The 22573-nt window shown below is 43.7% G+C and overlaps 1 protein-coding gene across 1 annotated transcript in view; it reads left to right on the top strand.

The window, feature by feature from the left end:
* Positions 1–22573, top strand: part of LOC115472284 (cyclin-dependent kinase 17-like) — a 382263-nt gene that overhangs the window by 338778 nt on the left and 20912 nt on the right. Inside the window, exons 14-15 of the mRNA XM_030206503.1 lie at positions 8485–8527; positions 20043–20133. Of these exons, the coding sequence (XP_030062363.1) occupies positions 8485–8527; positions 20043–20133 (134 nt within the window). The remainder of the gene's footprint in view (positions 1–8484; positions 8528–20042; positions 20134–22573) is intronic.

The following is a 22573-nucleotide window of genomic DNA, read 5'->3' as shown; positions in this document are numbered from 1 at the left end:
GCAAGGTGCCACTATTTTGGTGTCAGTGTCCGGGGGGTGGAAGTTTTCTTCTGTCGGAGGGCAGGGCACCAGACATCCAGCTCCCTGTGCCCTTGTGTTGGGTGGGGGTCGGGTCCTCTGCCAGGAGGGGGCGCTATACCACAAGGGCCTCTGTCGGGGGGGGGGGGGTGTTCAGGGGATCTGGAGGTCCACTGGACCTCCAGCCCACATCAGTATGTTTGACAGGTCTGGGCTTTTTCTTTACAGCCCGGACCTGTCAAACACCTTCTGCGGAAGGATTGTGCTTTGGGGCGCTCCCAGGCACAATCCTCCCGCAGAAATATCCTGATGATCAAAGCTAATAGCAAGCATAAATTTGCATACTATTAGCTTTGATCATAGGGACACTATTGCTCCATGCTGTTCCTACGCTAATTTTAAGCGCTATTTGGAACAGCATGAGGTTTTTGTCATCAGCCCATCTGTGTTGCAAGAAGGAGGGGGTGGGGGCTCAGCAGCTAATCTGATTAAACACCACACAAAGAACTGTTAATGTTCTACTGTAAATAAAGACTCTCATGGCTTAAAGCTGGGAGAGAGGAGGGGGGTGTGCTTTTCTCTATCTTGGGCCCCGATGCTCAAATCTTGAGCACTGTTCCGAACAGCGCCGCAAAAAAATACTGCTGGAACAGCACAGAAGAACAATGCCTTAATGCTCAATGCTGATGAGATGCAAATATAGGCGAGCTTATAGCGTTGAGCATTAGGGAGTTCAGCAGGAGGATTATGCTTGGCGCATGCACTTAAGAGTTCCGCTGTAAGACCAGCTCCTGTGTGCATAAGCCTTGTAAGACCCGTATGTGAAGCACACATTGGCGTCTGTTTTCTGTGGCCTAAATATATATGTTTGTAATTTTTTTTACATGTGCGTTCACTGGGCATGTCTAATTTGTTTTTAGCTTGGGTGCTTGTATATAGACGCAGGGCACAGATGCCAATGTGTGCTTTCAACCTTTCTCACGACCAGTGCTTAAGGGCTTGCATGGACTTCCCTCTGCTACCAAAAGCAATCAAAACCAGCAGATTTTGCAATATGAATCATGAGAGATTCTCTCTTCCAATACACATCGGTAAGACAGTTCTGTTTTGGGCGCTTTTTTCTGAGCATTGGGGCAGAATACAAAATGACCTCATTTACATGAGCTTTGACTACATTATCATGCTACTAGTAATAGTACTTGTGCTGTGTGTCTGCATGCTCATTTGTTGCCACACTGGGCCTCTGAATATTCTGTGCAGGTAAATGTGGGCGCTAGTCTGGTGCTAATGGCCTCTAGCATCCACATTTACTTTTGAGCATCAGGGCATTAGAGCTGTGCTTTAAACATCATGACATCTGTATAAACCAGTCTGGAAAAATAAATTCAGACTTCGCACAAAGTGATGTTTTAAAAGAAAGGTATAAAAGAAACAGCTAATCTGAATGCTAAAAAATGCCTTTTTTTTGTTCCGGAGAGAAAAACTTTTAAGTGCTATGAACATAAAAAGGAACTCCATTGCACACCCTCACTATCTATAGCAGTGATGGCGAACCTTTCAGAGACCGAGTGCCCAAACAGCAACCCAAAATCTAATTATTTATCGCAAAGTGCCGGTACTCATTATGGGCAGGTTCACCACGTAAGACTCCACTCCTATGATAGCCACACCCCTTAAACCAGCCATGGCGCATATAAACAGACATCATTGAAAATATTATACTAGTATAGGAGGAAAAAATAACATGATTTTCTTTCATTATAAATCATTTCTGTAAGCTGTTACAGCTCCAGTATACCCAGTGCAAAATAAGACAGCAGATGTAAATTCTCAAACTGGACATATTCCAAACACTAAAATGAAAATAAAATGATTTTTTTCTACCTTTGTTGTCTGGTGATTTTGTTTTTCTATCCATATTGGTCCTTCGCTGATTCTGCTGCTTTCTATCTGTTCTCTTAACTCCGTTTCCAGGGCTTCCTTTCCATTTATTTCTTTACTTTCCTCCTTTCTTCTTCATTTCTTGCCCTCCATCCATGTCCCCTCCAGCCACCCTCCTCTCCCTCTGCCCTCCCCTCCAGCCACCCATGTCCAGCCACCCTCCTCTCCCCTCTGCCCTCCAGCCCGCCCGCCCTCCCTCCCAGCACCAGGCATCCCTCTCTCCCACCGAGCATCAGCCCTCCCTTCCACCCAGCACCCAGCATCAGGCATCCCTCCCACCCAGCACCAGCCCTCCCTCCCACCCAACACCCAGCAGCACCCAGCATCAGGCCTCCCACCCAGCACGCAGCAGCACCCAGCAGCAGGCCTCCCTCCCACCCAGCACCAAGCACCAGGCCTCCCTCCCACCCAGCACCAGGTAGGCATCCCTCCCTCCCACCCAGCACCAAGCCTCCCTCCCACCCAGCACCCAGCATCAGGCCTCCCTCCCACCCAGCACCAGCCCTCCCTCCCACCCAACACCCAGCAGCACCCAGCATCAGGCCTCCCTCCCACCCAGCACGCAGCAGCACCCAGCAGCAGGCCTCCCTCCCAGCACCAAGCCTCCCTCCCACCAAGCACCAGGCCTCCCTCCCTCCCAGCACCAGGGCCCCCCTCCTCCTCTTCTGAAATGTAAAAGGCGTACCTCGGGGTTAAGGTGGCGTCAGCAGCAGCAGTGAAAAACGTGTTCTTTGCTCGGCGCGCCTTCGGCCTTCCCTTCTATCTCTCAAGCTCTGGTCCCGCCTATGAGGGTGGGACCAGAGCTTGAGAGACAGAAGGGAAGGCCGAAGGTATGCCGAGCAAAGAACACGTTTTTCGCTGCCAACGCCGCCTTAACCCCGAGGTACGCCTTTTAAATTTCGGAGGAGGGGGGGCCCTGGTGCTTGCTTGGTTGGTTGGAAGAGGGAGGGAGGGCGGCCTGGTGCTTGGTGGGAGGGATGGAGGCCGGCCTGGTGCTCGGAGGGAGGGAGAGTGGGCGGACCAGCGAAGGCACGCATGCCAAAGGAGAGGGCTCTGCGTGTCCTCTCTTGCATGCGTGCCATAGGTTCGCCATCACTGATCTACAGTGTCTGCACAAAGTGTGCATGCTCCTTCGAGCTGGCGATGAACGTCATATCCCTTACATGACTCATCCAAGATGGTGGCAAGTAGTGTAAAACTGGAACTGCCCTTATAGTTTCTGTCATCTTGGAAAAGGGGTGGAGTTATATCTTCATCTGACAAACAAGGAACAGGGCCATGATATCACTTTTGGTGACATCATCAAAAGATCCGGAGTTTGGGTGGGACTATGGGAGCAAAGGGTCCCGCATAATTTCTCTTATCACTCCATGATGCAACCTCTTTGTGTTCAATTCCAGTCACCGTATCTCAAAGAGATATGGCAGAATTAGAAAAGGTTCAAAGAAGAGCGACCAAAATGATAAAGGGGGTGGAACTCCTCCCATATGAGGAAAGGCTAAACAGGTTAGAGCTCTTTAGCTTGTAAAAGAGACAGCTGAAGGGGGATATGATTGAAGTCTATAAAATCCTGAATGGTGTAGAACAGGTAGAAGTAAATTGATTTTTCACTCTTTCAAAAAGTACAAAGACCAGGGGACACTCAGATGTAGAACAGGTAGAAGTGAATCAATTTTTCACTCTTTCAAAAAGTACAAAGACCAGGGGACACTCAGGTGTAGAACAGGTAGAAGTGAATCGATTTCTCACTCTTTCAAAAAGTACAAAGACCAGGGGACACAATGAAATTATATGGAAAAACTTTTAAAACAAATAGGAGGAAATATTTTTTCACTGAAAGAATAGTTAAGCTCTGGAAGTCAATACCAAAGGATGTGGTAATAGCGGTTAGAGTCTACGGGTTATGTTCCTGTAAGAAAAGTCCATAGTCTTATTGATGTGGACATGGGGAAAATCACTGCTTGTCCCAGGACACTGGTAGCGTGGAATGTTGCTATTAAATGGGTTTCTGTCAGGTACTTGTGATCTGGATTGGCCACTGTTGGAAGCAGGATATTGGGCTAGATGGACCATTGGTCTGACCTATGATGGCTATTCTTATGTTCTTATATGCAGCACGCTCTTCACAAATCCAAAGATAAGAACTGTGTGTGTGCAAACAGCTATTCTATAAAATAATTCTATTGTATTTTTAATTTTTAGGTTTTTATATATATATATATATTATTTATATATATATTTTTTACATTTTTTAGGAGCCCTCGGAAAATACCACTTTAAGGCAACTTCATTGTTTTTTTGCCTGGTGGCATAGTCTCTCTTCATTGGGTCTTCCCTTTATGTGACTATTTATAAATGCTGTTGCAAACAATGAAGAGAGACTATGCCACCAGGCAAAAAACAATGAAGTTGCCTTAAAGTGGTATTTTCCGAGGGCTCCTAAAAAATGTAAAAAATATATATATAAATAATATATATATATATATATATATATATATATATATATAAACCTAAAAATTAAAAATACAATAGAATTATTTTATAGAATAGCTGTTTGCACACACACAGTTCTTATCTTTGGATTTGTGAAGAGCGTGATTATATTTACCAAAGATTTTGTAGTGTGGAGACTTTAGTGGTTTCAGGCTTATATGCAGCACTACATGTTAACGTGGTACTGTTCAGCACTTCCAACCTGAACTTTAAAATACAGACTTTAGCTAACTCCATCTTTCACTGCTGAAGCCTGTTGCTATTGCCTTGCAATACAAAAATCTCATCAAGGGCTGCCAGCCAGCTAGCCAAGGTTTCCTGGCTGGAGAAGTAGAGTGCAATAGTAACATAACATAGTAAATGATGGCAGATAAGACCTAAACGGTCCATCCGTCTGCCCAATGAGATAAGTACATAAGTACATAAGTAGTGCCATACTGGGAAAGACCAAGGTCCATCTAGCCCAGCATCCTGTCACCGACAGTGGCCAATCCAGGTCAAGGGCACCTGGCACGCTCCCCAACGTAAAAACATTCCAGATAAGTTATACCTAAAAATGCGGAATTTTTCCAAGTCCATTTAATAGCGGTCTATGGACTTGTCCTTTAGGAATCTATCTAACCCCTTTTTAAACTCCGTCAAGCTAACCGCCCGTACCACGTTCTCCGGTAACGAATTCCAGAGTCTAATTACACGTTGGGTGAAGAAAAATTTTCTCCGATTCGTTTTAAATTTACCACACTGTAGCTTCAACTCATGCCCTCTAGTCCTATTATTTTTGGATAGCGTGAACAGTCGCTTCACATCCACCCGATCCATTCCACTCATTATTTTATACACTTCTATCATATCTCCCCTCAGCCGTCTCTTCTCCAAGCTGAAAAGCCCTAGCCTTCTCAGCCTCTCTTCATAGGAAAGTCGTCCCATCCCCACTATCATTTTCGTCGCCCTTCGCTGTACCTTTTCCAATTCTACTATATCTTTTTTGAGATACGGAGACCAGTACTGAACACAATACTCCAGGTGCGGTCGCACCATGGAGCGATACAACGGCATTATAACATCCGCACACCTGGACTCCATACCCTTCCTAATACTCTGGGATGAATACCATCAGGTCCCGGTGATTTACTACTCTTCAGCTTGCTGAACTGACCCATTACATCCTCCAAGGTTACAGAGAATTTGTTTAGTTTCTCCGACTCCCCCGCTTCAAATATTCTTTCCGGCACCGGTGTCCCCCCCAAATCCTCCTCGGTGAAGACCGAAGCAAAGAATTCATTTAATTTCTCTGCTACGGCTTTGTCCTCCTTGATCGCCCCTTTAACACCATTTTCGTCCAGCGGCCCAACCGACTCTTTGGCCGGTTTCCTGCTTTTAATGTATCTAAAAAAATTTTTACTATGTATTTTTGCTTCCAACGCTAATTTCTTCTCAAAGTCATTTTACATGGTATGTGATACTTTATATGTATACCCGAGTTTGATTTGTCCTTGCCATAATCAGAACACAGAACGTAGAAGCAGGGCGTATCTGCGTGGGGCCACAGGGGCCTGGGCCCCCGCAGATTTCACCCTGGCCCCCCTCCCCGCTGTCAACCCTCCCCCGCTGCTTACCTTTGCTGGCCCCAACCCCCGCCAGCCGAGGTCCGACCCGAAGTCTTCATATTTCGTCTTCCTCCGACTCCTCCGTGGCCATGCTGTAAGTAACGCTGCTGATTCGTTGAATCCAGTTCGGAGTCTGACATCGCAGCACGTTGCACGCGTGTACAACGTGCTGCGACGTCAGACTCCGAACTGGATTCAACGAATCAGCAGCGTTACTTACAGCATGGCCACGGAGGAAGACGAAATATGAAGACTTCGGGTCGGACCTCGGCTGGCGGGGGTTGGGGCCCCCCACCAGCAAAGGTAAGCAGCGGGGGAGGGTTGACGGCGGGGGGGGTGGAAAGAGCGGGGGGGGAGGCAAAAATGTGCCCCCTCTCGCTGGCTCTGGCCCCCCCTACCGCCGGATTCCAGATACACCCCTGCGTAGAAGTCTGCCCAGCTCTGTTCTTGTACTAAAAGTTGTTATACAGAGGAAGTCCTCTCATATAAACATAAACTCAATGTGATACTACGACTAAGGTAAAAGGGAAACCAGAATGAAGAGTTAACCCAGTATAAAATAGCATTAAATTTTAACTGCCAGACCCTCAACCATTCTTCTAACTTTTGGAGATCCCTTCTCATTGTTTCTATTCCCTCCAGGATATCCACTCTATTGACCATCTTCATGTCATCCACAAAATGCAAACCTTTCCTTCCAACCCTTCAGCAATATCTCTCACAAATATATTAAACAGAATAGGTCCCCCCCCCACCCATCTTGTTGTTGCTGTGATGACTGTGATTGTGGCTCTGTGCTTGCATGAATGTGATATAATGTTCTAATTTTCCAAATCAGTATTGGAAAGTTCCAGGCCTATTATTCCAGACTTAGTGGCACACTTGCACCCCAGAAAAGCACTTGTTTACCTGAAACAATGACCTCATGGTTGAAGTGCTCTTTACTGTGGTGCCAGTGGGATAATATGGCCTGCAGAGCCACAGCATTTGGTAATTTATACTAAGTGTTGGGCACCCCAAAAGGTTGTTATCTGTGTATGCCCCACAGAGCTATGACGCTGTTCATGATGTCATCAAAAGGGGAGAGCAGGAAGGATATGGTTTTGGTGGTGGAGTGGATGTGGTTTGGTGGAGAGTGGCAGGGCTTGGGCAGATTCTCGATTCTGATTGGCTGGCAACCCAGATGACGGTTTGTCACCTGTCAAAATCAATTATGCAAATTTTATTTGACAAATGCTATGTAAGTATACTGTACTACTAATGTCAGTTTTTATAACGTACATCTGCTATCTTTATATTTTGCACATTACAGAGGAAAAAATTTCTATTTCTCTGGTGTTGAACTCCATGCAAGAGTCTGGCTTCTTCAGTTTAATTTTTGTCTTCATATTTTTATTTTTCATTTGTAGTCACTTATTTTTTCAGGGTCCACTAAATCTCTGTTCTGTGCGTGTGACCAAGGCTGGGTATTCCATCAGTATGGATTTTCTATGCAGCTTTTCTAATAGCTGTATTGATGATCTATACCCCACTGCAATACTTATAGTGCTTCTTTTTCCTAGGCATGGTCCTTATTGTGTGAGTTTTAGCAGTTAATACTGGCATGATTATTTATTCTACACATTATGCCTGGTACAGAGAGAATTTATGTTGCTGTTACTGAGATGGCACCACATTGTATGGCAAGTTGTATGGGGAAGTGTCCTAGCTATGCAGGGAGGGGCCAGGGGGTCAGAGTGTCGTGTGAAAACAATATATATGGGGAGCATAATCATGATGGGGAACTGAGCAGGGAACTATGGCTCAATGAGGGTTGAAGAGTGCAGCTATTTTTATTCCCCCTCCCCCAATCTCAGTGTAACATAACCTTGTATTTGTTATCAACTGAACTGGCAAACACCTCTACGGTACTATGTTGGGGTACAAATGTAATAAATAAATAAATAAATATGCACATACTGAAGCCTGCAGTGCTGCCATCATTGCAGTTATTTGTTGGGGCAGGGCATGGGTGAGATGTAGTGGGGCATATGGTGGATTTTTCTCTTTTGAAAGTTGCCAACTTTAGGCAGGGTAAATTACTACCTTATGGGGCCCAACAGTACAGATCTAAATAATTCTTTCTCAGAGGGGTAATTCTGTGATCCTTGGTGGTCAGCAAATAATCCAGTGTTGTCTTAGAATGGAGGGCTCAAACGATAATGAATGATTGTGCCTGCTGTTTGTCTGAGTATGGGAGTTGAATCCAAACCACACTGTGTGCCCCATTTACCATCACTATTTTTAACATCAGTGACAGTTCTTCATCTCCAGCATTTAGGCACGCCACAAGCTAAAATATTAACTACTAGCTGGGTTGATGAGAGGAAAGAGTGCAGAGAAAAGATACTGACAAAATTGACATTTATTTTCTTTTTTTTAACAGATTAGACAGCGATGGTCTTCACCTACTTTCACAGCTACTTCAGGTAACTATTACTATAAATCATTAGTCCTTTATGATGGCTACTAGTGCAAAAACCTGTTTTTTAAAACAAAAAGTGAAGTAATATAGTAGCTGTGAGTCCACTTTTAAAGGTAATAAATAGAGATAAAAGAAAATAAGATGATATCTTTTTTATTGGACTAACAACATTTTTTGATTAGCTTTCTTCAAATCAAAAATGAGCAAATGGTGACATTGAAATGCATAAGTCGCCCCCTTGCCTTCAGCTAAGGAAATACAGCACACACACACGTTTTACTGTACATGTACTTTTACCCACAGAGAGATTGGGCAGTTTTCAAAAACCCATTTTATATGTAGAAACCTGCACTCAAATCTATGGACAATCTTTAAGGGTCCTGAGAGAAAAATATATTCTGCTTTATGTTCATTTAAATTGTGAAATTACAGTTTTTGATGAGATAATGGGAGTAGACCATAAGGAAGCAAAACTAATCAACTGATTCTCCATCTGGAAAATGGGATATCCAGGTGGACGTTCACATTTCCCTAATATTTTTTGAACATCTCTGCCAAACACAGATCCTTCTGTAAAATGCATATGATACCAGCAAATACACAGGTATTTGCCAGCATATATAGTTAGAGCAGCAATTTTATAAACAGACAAGAGAATAAAAGAGTAGCATTACCCAGCAGTTTCCATGTATAACTGCTAGTGATTTTACATGGAAGTGGCAGGTTTGCAACTTCCTTGTACAAGTGCTGGTATATATAGGATGTCATTTTATAAACCTTCTTGTTGTCACAGACACAGAATGGTGAACTCTTGGGCCGCAGCTGGAACCCGACTGCAGCAGACAAGTCCCCTGGGCTGGCACAAGACAGGCATCAAGGCAAGGTGATCCAAGGCAAGAACTGTAGCAAAGCAGGAACCTAGACAGGAACTAGAGGCAAGGTTGGAACCATGGCAGGGATGAGACTAGGCAAAACAGATAGAACAAGGCAGACACAACTAGGCAGGACAATAGGTCAAGAACTGGATCTGGACAAGGCAAGACTGACAAGACAGGAACCAGATCTAGATGAGGCAAGGTAAGCAAGGCAACAGGGCTAGAACTGAACCCAGACAGGACAAGGCAAGACAATGAAACAAGGTTAGAACTGGTCCAGACAAGGCAGGGCAGGGCAAGAACTGGATCTGGACACAATAAAGTGCAACAGTAGACAAGGCTGGGTAGGACAGAAGCTTGGCAGGAACTCAGAGACAAGGCAGGACTGGAGCTTGGCAAGGCTGGGCCCAAGAGGCTGGGTCTAAGGCTAGGCAAGGCTGGAGCCAAATCAAGACTGGAACAAGAACAAGGCAGGAACTGGAACACAGCAGGATCAAGAGAGACAAGGAGACCTCTTGCGAAAGCCCTGAACAGAGTCCCAAACACTCTAAAATAGGTCTCCGCTGTGACTTCACAGGAAGGTGTCCCCCGATGACTCCTGCTACAGGATCTACAAAGGAAGGCTTCCAGCACAATGTAGAGCAGGAGCAGGATGCCACAGGAATGTCATGGAGGCCAACCGCCAGAGCAGTAAGAGCAACGAGGGGGGTCAGGGCAGGATTTGCAGCAGGGCTGTGACAGTTGTATGTATGTAACATGCTGATTTCCATTTATAAAAGACCTCTTCTAAAATGGTGAAGGGAGGAATTTGGGCAGAGCATGTGCAATATTGTAGCAGGCATAAATATCAGCACCTATGTAGGTGCTTATGTCTTTATAATATAGGTTAAACATAGATGCTTTTTTGCCCTATTGACCTGAGAGCTCTATTATAAAATTACACTGTGAGGGCAACTCTATAACAGGGTGCCCCAATGCTGTTCGAGGTGCACCTATTCTGTAATGGCATCTGGGTGCCTAGATTCCATTATAGAATATTAGCGTAAACACGTATTAATGAGCCTGAATTTAGGTGCAACCATTTATGCATGGTCAAAGCAGGATGGCAAGTTGTCTTCAGGAGTTCAGAGACATTTGTTTCAAGCTGGGTCATTTATTTCCAAAACTACCTCATGTAACTCCCCCTCCCCAGGGCCCTCTGAAAGAGTTTGGTGTAATGGACTATCCCAGCCCCTCCTGTCATGGATATTCTGCAGAATCTGCCCCTCTGAGTGGTAGTGGTGACTGCAGCTGCAAGCCTCTCAGTTTGCGGGGGCCCAGTGTTTGAATGTGGTGTGAATATCAACAGATTTGGGATAAGGGCAGCTCATCTAACACTGCAGCTGTTTCTGCTCTCATCGTACAGGACAGTGGTCATGGTGAGATCCGATGATGCCAAAGCAATGGCATATATTATCAAACAAGGAGGCACCTGGAGTACATAATTGATATAGAAAGCCAGTTGGCTTTGCAGCTGGGCAGAGCAGCATCTTGGGGTGGTCTCAACATTCTCAGTGGGAATGCTCTGGACCTGTGGGGAGTGGTGCTGAGTTCCTGTCTTCTAGAATCTGGTCATGAGAAACTCCTGAGAAAATTAAGGAGTCATGGGGTAGGAGGCAATGTGCTTTTCTGGATTAAGAATTGGTTATTGGATAGAAAACAGAGGGTAGGGTTGAATGGCCATTTTTCTCAATAGAGGAGGTTCAATAGTGGAGTGGCACAGAGATTTGTACTGGGACCAGTGCTATTTAACATATTTATAAATGATCTGGAAATCAGAACGACGAGTGAGGTGATTAAATTTGCAGATGACACAAAACTATTTAAAGTTGTCAAAATGCATGCAGATTGTGAAAAATTGCAGGAAGACCTTAGGAAACTGGAAGACTGGGCATCCAAATGGCAATTGAAATTTAATGTGGACAAATGCAAAGTGATGCACATTGGGAAGAATAATCCAAATCATACTTATCTGATGCTAGGGTCTACTTTTGGAGTCAGCACTCAAGAAAAAGACCTAGGTGTTTTTGTAGACAATACACTGAAATCGTTTGCCTAGTGTGTGGCAGTGGCCAAAAAAGCAAACAGGATGCTAGGAATAATTAGGAGAGGGATGCAAAATAAGACCAAAATATTAAAATGCCTATGTATTGCAGCATGGCGCGACCTCACTTTGAGTATTGTGTTCAATCCTTACGTCTTGGATTGAATGGGCGGATCCACTTGTTCAAAATAGTGGAATTTCCAAAATGGCTATATATTATGCAACTACTACCTCTTAAACTGAAGAGGAAAGACCTCCATGCTTTAAACCGGTGTGTGTCTCGGTTTTGTTGGGGGAGGAAGAGGCCCAGGATCCCGTTAATATATCTGTTGGGCCATTGGCAGGTGGGGGAGGCATGGGCCTTCCAGACATATATAAATGTAATCTAGATTATATTTATATATGCTAGACATTTGGGAGATAGAATTCTCGTTCTGCCTCAAGAGGAGTATAATCATCTCGTTCCAGAAGCCATTTACCCATATCACCTTAATTATTTGCTTCATGCCCCGACCAAAGTTTTGCCGCCCCTAGTGCGGAATAGTATCCTGTTAAAACCCCTTCAAGACATATGGAGAATTCTTACGAAAGCTTGGGGTGTTTCTCCACTCACTTTCCCTCTTTTACGGATTCAGGGAAACGTGCAATTTATCCCCGGCCAAGAGTATATTACTTTTCGGCGATGGGCAGCGTTGGGGATCTCGCGCTTAGAGCATGTCCTCAATCCGGATGGCTCTTTACTTCCCTTAGGGTCATTGGGAGAGGAGATGTCTAGAACCTTGGCGAATAGATTTGCTTACCATCAATTGGGTCATTATGTGCGTTCTTTGGATGGGGGGGGCCTTTATCGGCAACACTTTTGGACCATTTACATTCCTTTTTTGTCATGAATGATCGGTATTGCCTTACGGTATCCTCCCTCCATAGGGAATTGTTGCGTTTGTTTCCCGCTTCCCCTCATATTCGGGTGCGGGACAGGTGGGTAACTGATTTACAGAGGTTGCCGGAGTCATTGGATTTAGCGACTTCTGTGGCTTGTATCCCACAGATAACACCAACAGCAGAACTATGGGAATGTCAGTTTAGAATATTATACCACGCTTATATCTCTCAGACCCAGTTGTTTCATATGGGCATCATTGATACTCCCCTTTGTTTGAGTGCAGGTCCCAGCTCAATTCTTTCTTTCATGCCTTCTGGGGTTGTGAGATGGCTAACAAATTCTGGGCTCAAATTGCTAGATATTTGAGATGGATACTAAATTCAGTAGTTCCCCTTTTGCCAGTTGACTTCCTATTGGATAAATGTGAGGTGGTTCAGGTTCAAGAGGGAGGACGACGGAAATTTTTCCGCAAGGCGACACTCCTTGGCAGGATAGCAGTTCTCAAGGTCTGGACCACATCTGATCCCCCGTCCTTTTGGGGCTGGTGGAACTCGTTACATCAACATATGTTATGGGAATGTAGAATGTTAGGCGCATCCCCTAGATGCCAGAAGGATTTTTTGTCAATTTGGGAGCCATATTTATTTTCCTTGTCTCCTAAGGCATGCAGTTTCATCTTAAACTGCCTGTAGAGCGCTTTGCACAGAAGATCTCGACTTCGGTGCTCTCCCAGGGCTGTATTGCTTTTTTTTTTATTATTCACCTGTTGCTTGACAGCGGTCAACCGTGGGGGGGATGGCCATAAGAGTCCAGGCGGTCCCCCCACGATCTTAGTGATATTTTAGGTGTTAAATTGTCCAGATTTTTTTTTTGTGAATCAGGTGATGCAAATTGTATCTTGCATGTTTTTAATTCACTTAGTATTGTATGGTTTCAATATGTACATAGCCTGTTTCCGTAACAACTGTTATACTGTATACCGCCTACACTCAGTTTTCGTTTTGATTAAGTTGGGTAGGGGTGGCGAGATAAAAGGTACGGAGTCTGGAGTTAGCGATGGAGGAGAAGGGTGTAATTAGGAGAGATTTGCCTAGTGAACGGAGTTCCTGGGAAGGAGTGTAGGGAGAAATGAGGGTAGAGAGGTAGTGAGGGGCTGCAGAGTGAATGCACTTATAGGTCAATAAGAGTATAAGTATAGGTCAATAAGTATAAGTATAGTCAAGAGTATAAATATAGGTCAATAAGAGTATATAGTATATTGTATGATTTATTTAGTGTTTTCTTCTTAAATGGTAATGAAATGTATTTAAAACTCTGTAATCACACTCCTTGCTTGTTACCCTAATTACAATAATTGACTATAAATGAAGAGTTGTCCTAGGGGTGCGTGGGAAGACTAAACTAGATCCTGCAGTGCCTGTTAGATTCTGTCTGTTAATGCTGTGGTACAAAGCTTTTAAAACTAAGTGGAAAAGACTATGGAGATTAGTTGTTAAAATTTGCTTTTTATATTTTTATTTTGCCTAACACTAACCTACAATTTCTCCTTTAAACCCCAATCTTTAAGTTCCCAAAGCACAAAGCAAAGTAGTGTTCACTTACCAGAGAAATGTCCTCTTCTCTCAGAACTTCTCAGAAAGAAAGTTCAGTGGGACCTTTCCTCTTTATATAGTTTTGAATCTAAGGGGCCTCTTTTAAACAGGCTCTTTGAAGCTGACTCAGCAACCTATGCAAGTATTCTACTTCCCCACACCTTAATTAACACTTAATTGAGGTCGCTGGATGAGCCACCTCTCCAGCAGCCAAGGAACAGAAAATAACTGCCTTTTAGAACAAGTGTTTTTGGCTGTTTAGTTTCTACCTCTAGAAAAGGTTTCAGTTTAAAACTATGGGAAAAATACCTAGTTCTAGAGAATATTTCAGTTTAAAACTGTGGGAAAAGGGTTTGTACACTATGGCAACTAGTTAATGATGCTTGCTTTTCTCTGTCTCTCTCTTTTTATTCCCCCCTTAATACTAACTAGGTCCTGCTTGCTTTTCCCTCTCGCTCTCTCTTTTTATTCCCCCTTAATACTAAACTAGATCCTGCAGTGCCTGTTAGATTCTATCTGTTAATGCTGTGGTACAAAGCTTTTAAAACTAAGTGGAAAGACTATGGAGATTAGTTGTTAAAATTTGCTTTTTATATTTTTATTTTGCCTAACACTAACCTACAATTCCTCCTTTAAACCTCAATCTTTAAGTTCCCAAAGCACAAAGCAAAGTGCCATTCACTTACCAGAGAAATGTCCTCTTCTCTCAGAACTTCTCAGAAAAAAAAGGGGGGACACAACCCATTCATCTGGACTAATCTAGCAAGATTCAAGGAAAAGAAATTAATAGCTATGAATAAATTTCACCTTTGATTAATATGAAAATCAGGAACAATTTCTGGAGGGAACTTTCTCTGAGAAGAATTGGGTATAGGGCAGATCAATTTCTAAGAGAAAACAGTTTCCCAAGAAAGATGTTTTAGGAAATCTTGAGCTAATGGTTCAAAAGGAGCTCCCACAAGTAGCCTGAGTATGACATTAAGATCCCAATTTGGGGGTGACTTTCTAATAGGAAGTTCTTGTGTTCATCAAGCTACAAATGAACTTTGATATTTATGGATGTATAAAGATAGATTTTCCATCCACTAACTCATAGTAGATTGAGGTTGCAGATAGATGGAATCATACCAAAATAGGTAATTTAAAAGGTGTGTGGAGACATCCATGTACAAAGAGGTATGCAGTCAATAAGTATATGTGGTGGTCTCTGTCTAGGGAAGTATTACATTTATTCATGGGCCCAAACTTATTACAGCCCCTTATCTGCTGATAACAAGGACAGATTATCAGAATTCTAAAAAGTATAATAGTTTAGCAAAGCAATTTAGACACAGCCATCTGGTTAACAAATTATGTGCCAATACCTTCTGTAGCGCCACAATTATTAGGGCACACCCTACCTCACGGTTCTGTAAACCTTTTAGGGGTAACACTGGACTCCCAGCTGTCATTTGATCTTCATATTGCCTCAATAATTCATAAATTATTATTATTATTAGCATTTGTATAGCGCTACCAGACGCACGCAGCACTGAACACCTGACACAGAGAGACAGTCCCTGCTCGATAGAGCTTTCTAAAACAAATGTTTTGAGGACGTGTGCCTCATTAGGTCAGTTAGATCAAATCTCGATAAGCCTTCTATACAAAAAACTTGTTTATGCCCTGGACCTGAGTAGACTTGTCCATGCAAATTCTAGACTGCAAACAATCCAGAACCTAGCATTAAGATGATTATAGGGGTCAGATGATATTATAGGGTCTCCCCTCTTTTGAAGGAGGCTCACTAGCTTCCATGTTTTTACCGTGCAACATTTAAAATTTTGGTTTTAATTCATAAAGTGCTTTATTCAAGTAAGCCCAAATATTTGGCCATCTTGTAATTCTGTACTGTCCTTCATAAACCCTGAGATCTCAAATTCAAAATTGGTTAGTGATCTTGTCTAATTCTCACGTTCAGTTAAACTCTCACTTGAGAATCTGCATTATTTTTGTTCTGGCACCCGCATTGTTAAATGCTCTCCCTTTGCAGCTCCTGCTGGAAACTAGATTAGCATATTTTAAGAAAGAATTGAAATCTCATTTTTTTAATGCTAGCATTTTCTATGCCTTAAAATCTTGAGTGTCTATGGGAACAGCTTATTTTGCTTTGAAGGTTTTATTTTTTATTTTTTGTTGAACAGTATGCGAATTAAAATATAACATTCTTGAAAGCGAATAAAAACAATACTCAACTAGCACATAAAAGAAGCAAAAGTGCATGCTAAGCTATTATCCTGAACCATAAACATTCAAGGAACAAGGTATGTTGCAAAATATGTCCAGCATGGTATAATAGAACCCTCAAAATGTATGTAGTTTTAGTTAGAAAAAAAAGAGAGAAAAAGAGGGGATACTTACCCATAAACATAGGAATTAAAAGTCAGAGGGGCATAATCGAACGAAAACGTCTATCTCCATGGGCGTTTATCTCCGAGAACGGGTCCGTGAAGCAGGGGCGTATCTGACATTCAGCAGTAGGGGGGCAGGGGCTAAAGTGAGGGGGCACATTATAACCCCCCTACCGCCGCCCCCCCCCCCCCGCCGCCGCCGTCAACCCTCCCCCCCTACCGCCGTTAACCCTCCCCCGCCTACCGCCAACCCTTTCCCCGCCTACCGCCGTCACCTACCTCGAGGTCCGCTCCTGCCGTTTTTTTAAACTATTACTTCAGCTGGCGGGGGACCCCAACCCCCGCCAGCCCAGCCGAGGTCTTCTTTAACTTCATCTTCATCCTCTGAAGATGAAGTTAAAGAAGACCTCGGCTGGGCTGGCGGGGGTTGGGGTCCCCCGCCAGCTGAAGTAATAGTTTAAAAAACCGGCAGGAGCGGACCTCGAGGTAGGTGACGGCGGTAGGCAGGGAAAGGGTTGGCGGTAGGCGGGGGAGGGTTAATGGCGGTAGGGGGTCCAGGGCGAAATCTGCGGGGGCCCAGGCCCCTGTGGCCCCACGCAGATACGCCCCTGCCGTGAAGGGGTGGACCAAACCGTATTTTCGAAAAAAATAGACGTCTATGTTTTATTCGACAATTTGTGAGCTGGGTGTTTTTGCTTTTCAGCGATAATGGAAAATGAAAGCGCCCGGCTGAAAAACGAATAAATCCAAGGCATTTGTACATGGGAGGGGCCAGGATTCGTAGTGCACTGGTCCCCCTCACATGCCAGGACACCAACCGGGCACCCTAGGGGGCACTTTTACAAAAACAAAAAAAAGGTAAAAGAGCTCCCAGGTGCATAGCACCCTTCCCTTGTGTGTTGAGCCCCCCCAAATCCCCCTCAAAACCCACTGCCCACAAGTCTACACCATTACTATAGCCCTAAGGGGTGAAGGGGGGGCACCTACATGTGGGTACAGTGGGTTTGGGGGGGTTGTACGACTAAGCATTAAGCAGCAAAATTGTAACAGGTAGGGGGGGATGGGCCTGGGTCCACCTGCCTGAAGTCCACTGCACCCCTAACAGAAGGAGGGGCTTGTGCCTTCTAATATTGAGCAGTAAGCAATTTAGCTCCATGATAGATCAGTGCTTCATTTGTTAAGAAGAAAGATAGCAGGGTCCCAAAACACAGTGATTTTCAACCAGTGCTACAGGCAACATTGCACTGAGCGCCAAAAACTGTGACTTTACAGTATACCCACCAAATGTGGCCCATAGTAACAATCTCTCCCCACACCTTCTCTGACAAAGAGAGACAGTCTTGAACATTCGATGGAGAAAAATAGGGTAAAATGCCATGTATACATTACTTTAATACAATTTTCTTGCACATTCATAGCTAATAAAATTTTTGCCTATGCCTTCTCCATCAGTTCTCAGTCATGCTCCTCATATTGTACCCCCAATTCTTCATGCCATTTTCCCCTATGAACAGTGTATACTAGCCTAGTGTCTTGTAAGTATGTATAAAGAATCAAGATAAATTTTGTTTTCCCAATGAAATCTTCACATATCTCATCCAGGAAAAAAATCCTTCCTTGTTACTGTATGGATAATTGTCTCTAGGGGGAAGCTGGTAGGTGTTTGCTAATTCAGCTAACAGAATAACAGTGTCATAATCAAACAACTGACCCCAGCAAGAGAGTCCCCTTACACCTCCACCTATGAAAAACACTGGAACCCACGCTAGGAGGAAATAGAGGATTAGAAGCTATGGGGGAAAGACAAGATAGTTGGGTTTGTCTCAATACATATCTTGTCCCAATATGTGAAAGTACAGTGGATAGTAGGGCAAAGACCTTGTGGGAGACCCGTTGCCCTAGGTGGCAACCATTCAAGTTGCCCAGTGGATTAGGGCCCAACATACTGTGCTCAATGGAAACCCATAGTTTATGTGGGTAGCTTTGATACCATTCAGTCACCACCTTGATCTGGGCTGCCTTGTAATAATGGAACAGATTGGAAACACCCATTCCCCTTTTTTCCGATCCCTGTAGAGCAATGAGTCGGGGAAGACGAGGTGTTTTGTAATGCCAGACAAACTTAATCAAATGATTTTGGAGTCTAGTCAGGTAAGCCCTCGGAATCAAAAGGGGTAGGACCTGAAAAAGATAAATAAGCTGAGGCACTATATTCCTTTTTAAGACAGCTGTTCTCCCAAACCAGGACAGATTTAATAAATCCCAGCAAGTCTTGTCCTCCTGTAAAGATCTAAACAAAGGAGGTTAATTGGCTTGAAAAAGGTCTTTAGCTTCCAGGGTTAAATTAATCCCCAAATAACAAATCTCTCAAGGAACCCATTTAAAAGGGAGGGAGGAAAGGTGGCTCTGCATCGCAGGAGAAGAGGGCAAAAGGTACAACTTCCATTGGATATATTGATTTTGAAACCAGAAAACTGGGCACGTCTATGAAGTTCCTGCAGCAAGTTTGGAAGAGATACAAGAGTGTGGGTAAGGGACAACAGGATGTCATCCGCAAAAAGAGATAGCGAAGGCGGGACTTGGGCGTTCCTAACACATTGGCGTCCTCGACCCATAATGGAAAAAAAGGGTGTCCCTGATGAGCACTTGGACGACTTTACCTGGTCGTGTTTTTCTTACGACCAAGGTACAAAAAGGTGCCCAAACTGACCAGATGACCAGCAGAGAGAATCGGGGATGACCTCCCCTTACTTCCCCAGTGGTCACTAACCCCCTCCCACCCGTAAAAAATATCTTTCAAAATATTTTTTTGCCAGCCTCTATGCCAGCCTCAGATGTCATACTCATATAGCAGTATGCAGGTCCCTGGAGCAGTTTTAGTGGGTGCAGTGCAGTTCAGGCAGGCAGACCCAGGCCCATACCCCTCACTACCTGTTACATTTGTAGAGGAAACAGCGAGCCCTCCAAAACCCACCAGAAACCCACTATACCCACATCTAGGTGCCCCCCTTCACCTGTAAGTCTGTGGTAGTGGTGTACAGTTGTGGGTAGTGGGTTTTAGGGGGGGGGGTTGGGGGGGGGGGTTGGGGGGGGGGGGGTTGGGGGGGCTCAGCACGCGGTAAGAGAGCTGTGTTCCTGGGAGCATTTTATGAAGTCCACTGCAGTGCCCCCTAGGGTGCCCGGTTGGTGTCGTGGCATGTCAGGGGGATCAGTGCACTACAAATGCTGGCTCCTCCCACGACCAAAGGGCTTGCATTTGGCCATTTCTGAGATGGGCGTCCTTGGTTTCCATTATCACCGAAAATCAGAAATGACCAAGTCTAGGGACGACCATCTCTAAGGACAACCAAAATTTCAAGATTTTTGCATCCCTGACTGTATTATCAAAACGAAAGATGGGCGTCCATCTTGTTTCAATAATATAGGTTTCCCCGCCCCTCCATCGGGACGTTTTGCGAGGACATCCTCAACAAAACTTGGGCGTCCCTTTTGATTATGCTCTTCTTAGTTACATGGGCATGCCATCTGAGTTGAGGTAATGCATGAAAAAAGAGACATTTGGAATAAAAAGACATAAAAAATAATATGGTTCCTCTTGTACTGGGAGATCTTTTTGGAAAGGTTAATTGTTCTGCCTTTAGGCATCACCAAGCATACCCAGTACATTCACTGCAAGCTCACTCTCTCATATTGCAGTTTGAAGCCAAGAAACGAAGTTCTGCAGAAGAAGCCATGAGACATTCATATTTTAAGAGTCTAGGGGACCAAGTTCTCAAGTTACCTGACAGTAAGTATGTTTGGCTTTGTTTATAAGTTCACATTTTTCAGAAGTCATTAATGATTGCACATAGAATGGTTGACTCATTTTGTATGTAATATAATATCATAACCAGTAGGTTTAATCAGATCCAGTTAGGCATGAAGCATTGGTCTGACCCAGTTTGGCTACTCTTATGTTCTTCATCAAGCAGGAAATAGCAACAGGCAAAAGCATAGTTCTCCTCCAATTTGACATGTCCAGTGCGTTCAACATGGTAATCCATAAAATACTACTAAGACTCCTAGATTACTTCGGGATTGGCAGACACATACTTAGTTGGATCAAGGGTTCCCTAACCACTAGAACATATCAAGTGAAATCAAGCTCAAACATATCACCACCATGGAAAGTAGAATGCGGAGTACCTCAAGGATCACCACTATCACCGATCCTTTTCAACCTAATGATGACCCCACTAGCCAAATCCTTATCCAGCCAAGGCCTTAACCCTTTCATCTATGCAGACGATGTCACAATATACATTCCTTACAAACGTGATCTGACAGAAATCACCAACGAAATCAAGCTCAGCTTGAATATCATGGACTCATGGGCAAACACATTTCAACTAAAACTCAGCACAGAAAAAACACACAGTCTCATCCTCTCATCCCAATACAATACGAACAAACCCACAAACATAAACACCCCAAATTATACCCTCCCTATCTCAGACAGCCTGAAAATCCTCGGTTTTACAATCAACCGTAACCTCACACTAGAGAACCAAGTGAAATCTACAACAAAGAAAATGTTCCACTCAATGTGGAAACTCAAACGCATGAAACCATTCTTCCCGAGGGAAACATTTCGCAACTTGATGCAATCAATGGTACTAAGCCATGTAGACTACTGCAACGGAATTTATGCGGGATGCAAAGAACAAATTATAAAGAAACTTCACACCACTCAAAACACGGCAGCCAGGCTTATATTTAGAAAAACGCAATTCAAAAGCGCCAAACCCCTCCGAGAAAAACTGCACTGGCTCCCAATCAAAGAACGTACTGCTTTCAAAATCTGCACCCTGGGTCATAAAATTATCTACTGCGAAGCCCCGGAGCTAACTGACAGACCTCATAGACCTACCAACCAGAAACACAAGATCAACATGAACATACCTAAATCTCCACTACCCGAGCTGCAAAGGACTCAAATACAAATCAACCTATGCATCCAGCTTTTCCTACATAAGCACACAACTATGGAACGCATTACCAAAAGCCATGAAAACAACTTATGATCACCTAAACTTCCGGAAATCATTAAAAACTAACCTGTTCAAAAAGGCATACCCTACCGACCCAACTTAAATGCCTGTACCCTGCAACACAACGAAACCAAAGCTCGTAATGGAGATATAATAACTCTTCCTCTCTATGATTCCCTAATGTGTCTGTACACACGAACCTTATTCTACCACAACATTACTGTATTTGTTCATACCGGAATTGGCATATGCCTTTACGGTACTATGTAATCCACATTGAGCCTGCAAATAGGTGGGAAAATGTGGGATACAAATGTAACAAATAAATAAATAAGTGTTATCAATACCATCAGGGGTGTCTGCCCTATTGTAGATTTTGGTATCATCCGCAAAGAGCCCTTCAGTAATTTCGCTTACAAAAATGTTAAAAAGAAGCGGCCCAAGAACCGGGTTAGACCAGTGGTTCATCTAACCTAATATCCTGTTTCAAGTCGTGGCCAATTAGGTCATAAGTAGCTGACAGAATCTCAAATAGCAAGATTCATGCTACTGATCCCATTTTTATCTCAATAGCACACTATGGACTTTTCTTCTAGGAGCTTGTCCAAACCTTTTTTTTAAACCCAAATAAACTAACTGCTGATACCACATCCTCTGGCAATGAATTCCAGCACTTTACTATTCGTCGTGAAAAAAAATATTTCCTCCTGTTTGTTTTAAAAGTAGTATCATGTAAATTCCTTGAGTGTGCTCTAGTTTTTTGTACTTTTTGAAAGAGTAAAAAACCACTGGTAACATCCTTTTCCTCAGAATTAGCTCCATTTACAATACCCTCTGTTGCCTTCCACTCAGCCCATTTATGCGGAACCGTGTCAAAGGCTTTGCTAAAATCTGAATACTCCACATCTAGCTCTCTCTATCAGTCCAACTGTCTGGTCACCCAGTCAAAGAAATTAATCAGATGTGTCTGACATTATCTGCCTCTAGTGAAACCATGTTGCCTCAGGGCCAGTAATCCATTGGATTCCAAAAACTTTACTATTTTTTGTTTTAAAAAAACGTTTCCATTATCACAAAAGTCAAACTAACCAGCCTGTGGTTCCCAACCTCTTCCACTTTTGTGGAGAGGGACCACATCTTCTTTTCTCTAGTCCTCTAGAGAAGCATTAAAAAGGTCAGCCAGTGGATGTGTGCCAT

This window comes from Microcaecilia unicolor, chromosome 6 (assembly GCF_901765095.1).
Source record: "Microcaecilia unicolor chromosome 6, aMicUni1.1, whole genome shotgun sequence".
NCBI classification, from domain to species: Eukaryota; Metazoa; Chordata; class Amphibia; order Gymnophiona; family Siphonopidae; genus Microcaecilia; species Microcaecilia unicolor.
The sequence above is the reverse complement of the archived record's forward strand: the minus strand, read 5'-3'. Positions and strand labels throughout refer to the sequence as shown.